This window comes from Physeter macrocephalus, chromosome 3 (genome assembly GCF_002837175.3).
Source record: "Physeter macrocephalus isolate SW-GA chromosome 3, ASM283717v5, whole genome shotgun sequence".
NCBI lineage: Eukaryota > Metazoa > Chordata > Mammalia > Artiodactyla > Physeteridae > Physeter > Physeter macrocephalus.
Window position 1 is genome coordinate 3747060 of NC_041216.1, and position 10439 is coordinate 3757498.

The window sequence follows — 10439 nt, forward strand, 5'->3', positions numbered from 1 at the left end:
CCTAGAGGGGTGGGATAGGGAGGGTGGGAGGGAGGGAGACGCAAGAGGGAAGAGATATGGGAACATATGTATATGTATAACTGATTCACTTTGTTGTAAAGCAGAAACTAACACACCATTGTAAAGCAATTATATTCCAATAAAGATGTTAAAAAAATAGTTTATTTTTTAAAAAGAATATATACCCAGTTTTCATTAATATAAACTTCTGGATTCTATTCATGTTTATATCGCTTTATATTGCACTATTTTGTAGCCCTTAAAAATTTCAACAAGGGATTTCCCTGGTGGCACAGTGGTTGGGAGTCCACCTGCCAATGCAGGGGACACGGGTTCGAGCCCTGGTCCAGGAAGATCCCACGTGCCAAGGAGCAACTAAACTAAGCCCGTGCACCACAACTACTGAGCCTGCGCTCTAGAGCCCGAGAGCCACAACTGTTGAAGCCTGCATGCCTAGAGCCTGTGCTCCGCAGCAAGAGGAGCCACCGCAATGAGAGGCCCGAGCACCTCAACGAAGAGTAGCCCCTGTTCGCCCCAACTAGAGAAAGCCTGCGCAGCAACGAAGACCCAATACAGCCCTAAATAAATAAATAAATAAATAAATTTTTTAAAAAATTCAACAAAATATAACAACTTATTTTTTTTGCCTAATGAAATAAGTAGAGTATGGTGGTTTGGCTCAGTTAAATATATGATAGATATGTAGAATTACTAACATTTCAGAATGACAGAATGGTGCTGAATTTTAAGCTAAGTTTTATAAATGAATAAAGAGTGTTAGACCTGTCTTTAAATGTTTACTACATGTTCCAGTTATTTATTGCTATTAGTAAACCACCCTAAAACTTAAAGTAAATAAATAAGTAAAAGAGTTCTGGAGGAACAGTGATGATAATCATGCTTATGATGACAGAAAACACAATAGCCAATGCTTCTGGAGCACTTACAGCAGATCCAGCACTATTCTAAGCATCCTACATATATTAACTAATTTTCAATCCTCTCACCAACACTATGAATGAGGAACTATTATTACCATACGATTTTAACAGAAAACCGAGGCACAGAAATGTTGAGTGACTTGCTTGAGGTGTCATAGCTGGTAATGGTACAGCTGAGACTCAAACTCAAGCCACCTGAGTTCAGAGTCAGCTCTCAACCTCAACGCCGTGCACTTTCAATTGTTCTTAGGGGTAGAAAACCAAGAACTGGTCTGCGGTGGCAGGGGCAATCTTACTCATTTTATGTGTAAAGCACATATATATATAGATATGTATATATATATGTGTGTGTGTATATATATATGTATACATATACACATATACATATATACACATATACATATACATATACACATATATGTACATATGTATACATATATATGTGTATATATGTATACATATACACATATACATATACACATATATATATATGTATACATACAGTATAGAAACAGACATACAGTATATCTCTGGTATTAAAATTTCATGGAGGTACACATACACATATACATATACACATATATGTACATATGTATACATATATATGTGTATATATGTATACATATACACATATACATATACACATATATATATATGTATACATACAGTATAGAAACAGACATACAGTATATCTCTGGTATTAAAATTTCATGGAGGGGCAACTAGGAAAATTGGCTAAAAAGGTACCAGGGTACCAGGGGAGATCATGAAAAGAAGACTGAGAAACATGGCTCTGTACTTTACAGCCTCTCTTCTTTTAGCATGGGGGAAGACTGGCCCTGTTTTACTAAGTAAAAATTATCTGTCACTCATTATTTCATTCAATACATATGAATTATGTGCTTATTATATGTCAGGTACTAGGTATAAAATGATGAACAAGACTTTAAAGTACCCTATCTTTAGGGAACTACCAGTCTGTCAGTTAAACAGGCGAATTCGATACAACATGCTAAGTACTCTGATAGGAATAATGATGGGATGCTACTTTATCCAGACTTGAGGGATGGGGAAGTTTCAGACGGTTTCTTAGAAGAGATGATGTCTCAGCTGGATCCTAATGGAACAGTAGGGATTTATCAGGCCCCAGTGAGAGAGTGGAGATGAAGAGGGAGAGGAAGGGCACCCCAGACAGAGATACCAGCATGTGAAAAGACTCAAGGTCAAAAGAAACCAAGCTGGGTATGAGATGGCCAATAAAGAAGTGGAAAGAATTTGGGGGGAGGAATAAAAAGATGAGGCTCAAGTAAGCAACTGCCAGGTCAAAAGGACCTCATAAAGCGTGCCAAGAAATTTGGACTTTACCCTGAAGGAAACAGCAGGCCAGCAAAAGGTTTTATGTAGGAGAATAACATGATCAGAATCGTGTTTCAGGATTCCTTGGGCTACAATGTAGAGGACAGGTTACAGAGTTGAGAGGCAGGAAGAGGAGCTGGGATTGCTACAAGAATAACTTACAACAAAATGTTCTTTTTTGAGACTTCCCTGGTGGTCCAATGTGTAAGACTCTGCGCTCCCAATCCAGGGAGCCCAGGTACAATCCCTGGTCAGGGAACTAGATCCCACATGCCTCAACTAAGAGTTCGCATGCTGCAACTGAAAGATCTCGCACGTTGCAAGTTAGATCCGGCACGCAGCAATGAAGATCCCACGTGCCCCAGCGCAGCCAAATAAATAAATATTTTTTTTAAAAAAGTTATTTTTCATACCTGGCCTCCGGGTGACAGTTACCATATTCTACAGTTTTCAACTGCCTAAACAGTTATGTTTCTGCCTCTTTTGCTCCACACTCATTACCATCAGTAACAAAGGTTAAGAAAGCATTCTGGGGGGCTTCCCTGGTGGTGCAGTGGTTGAGAGTCCGCCTGCCGATGCAGGGGACACTGGTTCGTGCCCCGGTCCGGGAGGATCCCACATGCCACGGAGAGGCTGGGCCCGTGAGCCATGGCCGCTGGGCCTGCGCGTCCGGAGCCTGCGCTCCGCAATGGGAGAGGCCACAACAGGGAGAGGCCCACATACCGGAAAAAAACAAAACAAAACAAAACTAAAACATACAAACCAACAAATTAGAAACAAGGAGACAAAAAAACCAGTATGAACTCTAGAATCAGACTGCTAGGGGATTGAATACTAGGTCCTCCGCTTAAAAGCATTCTGGGATTTGTAGGTGTGGTACCCTCTTTTGTGTCACAAAAATACAAAAATGAAAATAAACATTCCAAAGTATTAAATAAGTTGACAAGACTGTCTCCCCAAGAAGTAAATTACTCACAGTGCCTTCAATCTCTGAATAGAGTCCTGACCAGAAGCTGAAAGTACTTTTATCCAGCTGATACAGTCGAGATTTCTCAAATGTTTCTGAATCCATGATCTGTCCTAACTCCAGTGGTACATGAGTTGTTGTTTTATATATCCGTCTCTGAAATATTTTGAAGAAAACACCTTAAGGAAACAGTCAAGCTAACTCATTACTTATTACAGTAGTCATTTACAATCAAACTTTGGATGGTTTATAACATTAACTTGTCACTTAAGCCTGTTGAATTTGCTTTATACATACACAAATACTGCGTTTGATGAAGTACACTGGCCACTAAAACAACTCGTGCAGGAAAGTAAAAGCACGAGAGAACCTGCAACGAATTGACTAGGTGAAATTAAAATCAAAGCTGTCACATACTTTGGTTTGCAGAGGTAAACCAAAATTGTAACATTACAAAGAGTACTACTCATTCCAGGTATAGCATACATCCTATAATATAGAAAATAAATTCATGGACAGAAGGAAGTAAATACGCTAATCATGAGTTTTAACAGATAATGTGGCTAGTCATTAAATTTGATTCTAGAAGCCAAATTAAGGGAAATTTGAGGAATGACAGAAACAGATCAGGTCTTCAAGAAAGACAAACTTTCTCATTATACCAAATTCTAGAAAGTAATTTCAGCCCATGGTACATAATACAGAGAACAGATACCAAACAATATAATGGACAGCATTTTCTACAATGGTTTTACAATAAATCTCTATTCTCTATTTATTATTGGACACCTTACCAAACCCTTGATAAAGGGCATTACATTAAAGCATAACTGAAGAAAGAAGACATTATTGAAAAGTAGTTACTGTAACTAGGCTTATTATTAAAGTAAGACAAGTAGGTAGATGTTCAATACCCCATCTCCAATTTAGACAGTACATACCGTGTGCTTACTTTCTGCAAAGGATCTTCTCTAGGCCTACAGCATTCTGTACTAATGAAGCTATCTTAAGAGCTAGTCAGAGAACCTAGTGCTATACAGCTTAACACCTCTTTGAATATCCTGGACTAAAAATAGAAATCTAGATATAACCCAGACAATGACAGAGATAGAAAATTTTTTAATTTTCAATTTAAAGATTCATACAGAATGTAATCTGAGAGGAGAAATTTGCAGAGGAAAAAGATTGTAGTGCTCAAGGAAAAGGTTCCAGCAGTTAAAAAAAGAAAGGTTTTCCTAACCATTAAGGTTGACTTGATTCAGTGCCAACACAGAAGAAAACCAGCAGTGAAAGACTGCCATAAAGTGGTCAATTAAACTTCAAATCTATCTCATTTAAAAGCTCAGATCTCAGAAATTCCCTGGTGGTTCAGTGTTTAGGACTCCAAGCTTCTACTGCCCGCCAGGGTGGGAGAACTAAGATCCCGCAGGCCACATGGTGCGGCCAGAAAATAAATAAATAAATAAAGTTCAGATCTCTAATCCATCAAACTGTTAATTGTGATTATCTCCAGGGAACTGTTATTAAGTAACTTTCACTTTCTACTGTTTGTTTGAATAAAAACAATAAAGAAGCTTTTAAGAAAATGTTCTTTGGGCAAAAACAACATATACACTTTTTCTTTCTTTTTTTTTTTTATTTTTTAAAGGGAAAAGAGTTCAGGTCTTTGGAAGGACTGAGAAATCTTCATTTTCAGAAAATGGCTTCCCAGTGCTGTAGTTGAGCATGACACAAATATCATGGGGAAGTTGTGATTCTAAAATTTTAGCATCTTCTTTCTGAAGGTTTATGAGTTGCTGCCAAAAATAAAGGAAGTAAGTCTGGGCCCGAGAATCCTTAGGAAGCTGTGGGGCAGGTACAAGAGCTCAGGCCTGAAAAGGCGGCAGCCCTGCCTTCCCTTTCACCAGACCCTAAGCGGCCTGGGGCCCATGATCACGTTGCGGAAAACGTCCTGAGGCACCAGATCCCCTCAAGGCCTACCCCACCACCGGGCCAAGTTAGGAGGCTCAGTAGGGACCCATAAGGTCGAGGCCGGTGCTGGGGCCGCAGCAATCATCCAGGGACTTGGAGTCGAGACCGAGGCTGGCCTAGAGCTGGCCGGGTGTCGGGGTCAGGTGGCCCCTGTCTAGGCTCACCTGCCGCCGTGCTAGGAAGGTCTCCCAAAGATACACTGTCCAGGAGAAGAGCAACACGGCCCCGAAGATACGCTTCTCGGCCGACATCTCCCACATCGCGTCCAGCGACGCCCACATCCCCATGACCACCCCGTTCCGCCGGCTCCTTCAGCGCGCACTGGTGCCACACCGACACCCGTCCCCTCAGAGCATCCCCGCAGTGCCACAGCGATATCCGTCCCTCCGAGAGCCTCTATACCGACACCCGTCCCATCCCACTCCCTCTGCTCAGCCCGCAGTGTTACACAGACACTCTTCCCCTGGCTGACGCTCCCTAGGGCCGCCTAGTGTCTGCAGGAACAGGATAAGCTCCGCCTTCCTCACTTCCGGCCCACAGTCCGAGTTCCGACCTCCGCCAGCTTCTGCTCGCCTGAGCTGCGTTGCACCGACATTCTTTCCCCTCGCTTCCACGGCGTGTTCCTGCCGAGGGTCCGGCTTCCCTCCTGGGCCTGGCAGAGCCGCAGACTCTCCGCTTTCTAGCCTCCCGAGTGGCAATTTCTTCTCTTCGTTACGGGGCTTGCCCTGGCTGGGCTGCAGCCTGCGCCGCAGCCTGCGCCGTTCTTTCCGCGGTCAGGACCACTGGTCTTAGGGCTAAGCGGGAACGGACAGAGTGGGCCGCCGCTCCGGCCCTGAGGTAGCTGAGAAGAACAGCAGAAGAGCCGGCTTCCCAGGCTCTAGAAATCATTCCTCTGAGCTGGTGCTGCTGACTGTGGTGTGTTCATCCCTGGGATACCTTAAGACCAAAGAGCGGGACTAGGCATTATAAGTGTGTTTTGGCCTATATTGGGCTGTTCTGAATTCAGGCATATTAGAGCGTGGGTAACGAGTTTTGTTTTTGTTTTGAACCCCTCGTGCAGTTTGCAGGTCTTAGTTCCCCCACCGGCGACTGAACCTGGGGCCACGGTAGTGAAAGCCCAGAGTCCTACCCACTGGACCGCCAGGGAAGTCCCGTGGGCAACATTTTTTGTTTACTGAAATGGCAGGCAGCATTTTTTTTGGTCCACAAAACCAAAGAATTGATTAATATTCTAACAAAACTACCAGTATTATCATACATTAATGTGAGTAATATTTCTCGGCACCGTATCTAGTAAAAAAAGAAATAAAATTGAAAGTGAACCCTGCTTATCTAACAGTAAGAAATAGTCATTCAGATACATGAATTAATTGGTGGAGAAGCCCCGTCTATCTCACTGAGAGATGCATTTCCAGTAGAATTTTACCTTTTATGTTTATGTATTATCGAATTTGTAATCGTGTCAAAAGAGCAGCTACATGTTAAAGGTAATTGTAAAATTACTGAGTTCAGAAGAATTCTTTCTAATATGTAGAGCCACACAATTACAGGAAAAAAATTTAAATTTTACTTTAATACATACGTATTTTGATTGCAAAGATGTGATCAATAAAATGTTTTTCAAACATAAAAAGTGTTACATTTGGATAACATTTTATGGGGAAGTGGAACACAAATATGTTATAAAGGAACAGTGTAGAATTATCGAATGTTAAAGAGCTCATTCATGTACTTCTAAATGGGTGATGGTTATTCAACTGTTATGTAGATTCTGTTGGACACACTATGAAGAATGATTTAACAGTTTTATCTTAAATTGTCATTATTTACAACTTGCCAGAATTTACATCCATTGCAACTATTTCAATTTATGATGAAAACTTTTAGATATCAACTTAAAAATATGAGAGGATAAACATTTTTTCAGAATGCTCACTTGGACTATCACTGCTAGGTCCTGTTCAGCCTTGTCTTCTCCTATCTGGGTCCATCCAGCCTGCTGCAGTTAGTCCAAATCCTCACAAAGCCCCTGCCACCCAAACTGTGTGGCTAAGGGCACAGGTTTAGAGTCATTGTTTACGTTCTAGTCACAGCTGCACCACATATTAACAGCTTAACCCTCTGTGCCTCACTTCCTCATCAGTAAAATGAGAATAATAGTATTTACCCCCTCACACTGTGAGGATCAAATGAGAAAAATATAAAACTCTTAGTCACGTATCTGGCTCTGAATAAGTGCCCAGTGAAGATTAGCTACTAGCTCACCATACTTGGGAGAATTGCACCATAGTTGATCTGTCACCATGTGTCTGAGGAGATAAGGGATCAGGAAGCTGGTAGGAGGTTTCTAAGAGTCAAAACTAGAATTCACTCATTTATTCAACAAATACTGTGTGTCTGCTAAGTACCAGACAGGGTTCTAGGTGCTGGGGATATAGCAGTGAACCAAAGCCCCTTCCTCTTCTGAAACTTAACATTCTTAGTGGGCTAGGGTGGATGAGGAGTTGACAGATAGATAAGAAGCATATATGTAACGGTAAAAGCAGAGGAGGTGATAAGTGCTATGAAGAAAAAGCAGGGAAAGAGGGACGCAGTGTGTTGGCAGGGGCACTGTAAGATGGTCAGGGAAGACCTCTCAGGTTGTTACTCAAAGACTGGGTCACCTCTTGGTGGGTATCGAGCCAAAAAACACAACCAATGGGAATTCCCTGGCAGTCCAGTGGTTAGGACTCCATGCTTTCACTGCCGAGGGCCTGGGTTCAGTCCCTAGTCGGGGAGCTAAGATATTGCAAGCCGCGTGGCACAGCCAAAAACAAAAACAAAAACAAAACAAAAGACACAACCTAGCCAAAGAGTGGGAGAAGGAAGGATTTACTACTTGCAGCAAGTAAGGAGAACACCAAGGATCTTTCCCAAAGCAGTGTCTCCCCGAACAGCAAAATTGGGGAAGTTTAAGCATATTCATGAAGGAGCTTGAGCAGAGGATAATTCAGCATAGAGCTGGGGCAAAGTTTGCCAGAGCCCAAGCTCTAGTTGACTGAAGTCATGAGGGTCAGAAAAGGTCAACATCATCATTCCTTAGGTTTCACCCAGTTTGGGATCTTTGCATGTAGTTACCATCCTTCACCTGGGTGGGGACTTAAGTTCCTGAAGAACAGCTCAAAGATATGTACCAGATTGTTATAGGGCTCTGTTTTAGCGCTGAACTATTGTTTCTTTTCTTTCTTTCTTTCTTTCTTTCTTTTTTTTTTTTTTTACTGGTGTATACTTGTTTTACAATGTTGTATTAGTTTCTACTGGACAGTGAAGTGGAGTTCCCTGTGCTATACAGCAGGTTCTCATTAATTATCTGTTTTATACATATTAGTGAATATACGTCAATCCCAATCTCCCAATTCATCCCACCTCTCTTTTCCCCCCTTGGTGTCCATACGTTTGTTCTCTACATCTGTGTCTCTATTTCTGCCTTGCAAACCAGTTCATCTGTACCATTTTTCTAGATTCCACAAATATGCGTTAATATACAATATTTTGAACTATTGTTTCTTGACTGCTTTTCCTTTGTCTCCGCCTTCTTTTGTTCCCTTAAGCTCATTAATTAGTGGGACCTGTTCAAGGGCAAGCATTGTGGCCAGGCTTAGATCACAGAATGGCTTAGGCCTAAAATGGCTTCTCTTATATCAAGAAAGCCATGCCTGGTTCTTTTTCTCTGGGGACCCCTACCCTATCTGCTTACAAGATTAGCTGACATTTGAGTACAGACCCAAAGAAAGTAAGAGAAGAAGCCAAGGCATGTGGGTCTGGGAAAAGTGTGCTATGCACAGTGAACAGCAAGAGCAAAGGCCCTGAGGTGTGACAATGCTTAGCATATTTGAGGAGTAGTAAGAGAGTGGGGAAAGTGTGGAAAAAATAAGAAGGAGGGGTATGCAGATCATGCCGTAATGCGTAGTCTTTTAGTTAAGAACTTGACCTTTACTCAGAGGGAAATAATAAGCCATTGAAAGGTTTTGAACAGCGAAGTAATATGATCTTTTCAGCTACTCTGTAGAGAATAAATTGAAAGGGGACACAGATGGAAGCAGGGAGTCCAGTTAGGAGGCCAATTCATAAATCCAGGTGAGACATGCTGGTGGCTTGGACTAGGGTGGTAGGGGTGGAGGGAGAAGGGAATCATGGAAAGTGAGTAATAACTTGTTCCCCTTTGCAGAAAGATAGTGTTAATAGATGGGCTGGTCCGTGTGGAGACTGACATGGGAGCCTCAAAACAGGCTATTGTCAGTGTTTTGCCAAAGAAGAGGATAAGGATGCTCCTCCCTAGAGTGGTGGCCACTGGTGTAAGGTAGTTCATCTACCCCATCTAACCTGAATGATAAAATGACTCTCAAACCCTTTCCCTATTTTGTCTTGATTCTCTGTTTGCCAAGCATCCAAGATCTCTTAATTGATGCCTTGGACATAAGTGATCTGATCTCAAGAAAAGAATGACCCCCCACTAGGAATGAATACTTGGTATCAATCTCTTATGATTGTGGTGAGAATCATGTATCTTTTCTGGGGAACTGAGGGCCAGGAACAAGGTGACCCCGAAACCATGTAACTCAGATTGGGACTTGAACCCACCCCATGGTCTTTTAACTGAGATCACACCTGGTCTCAGGACTTAATGAAGCTCAGGTTCTTGATGTCTCATCGCAGAAAGAATTCAGTGAGAGACAAAAGTGATAGGTAAGAAGTGGATTTATTTAGGGAGAAACATGCTCCACAGACAGTGTGGGCCATCTCAGAAGGTGAGAGTGGCCCCAGGGTATGGGGTTGTCAGTTGTTATAGGGGTGGGTAATTTCATAGGCTAATGAGTGGGAGGAGTGTTCCAGCTATCTTGGGGAGGGGGTGGGGATATTCAGGAATTGGGCCACTGCCCACTTTTTTTTTTAATTTTTGAATTTTATTTTATTTATTTTTTTATACAGCAGGTTCTTATTAGTCATCATTTTATACACATCAGTATATACATGTCAGTCCCAATCTCCCAATTCATCACACCACCACCACCTACTCACACCACTTTCCCCCCTTGGTGTCCATACGTTTGTTCTCTACATCTGTGTCTCTATTTCTGCCCTGCAAACTGGTTCATCTGTACCATTTTTCTAGGTCCCACATATATGCATTAATATATGATATTTGTTTTTCTCTTTCTGACTTA

At 41.9% G+C, this 10439-nt stretch overlaps 1 protein-coding gene across 1 annotated transcript in view; it reads right to left on the minus strand.

The window, feature by feature from the left end:
- Positions 1 to 5579, minus strand: part of ZMPSTE24 (zinc metallopeptidase STE24) — a 56060-nt gene extending 50481 nt beyond the window's left edge. The window contains exons 1-2 of the mRNA XM_024125561.2: positions 5400 to 5579; positions 3274 to 3420 (exon numbers count right to left, since the gene is read on the minus strand). Coding sequence (XP_023981329.1) covers positions 3274 to 3420; positions 5400 to 5522 — 270 coding nt within the window. The 5' untranslated portion in view covers positions 5523 to 5579. The remainder of the gene's footprint in view (positions 1 to 3273; positions 3421 to 5399) is intronic.
- Positions 5580 to 10439: the final 4860 nt, after the last annotated feature.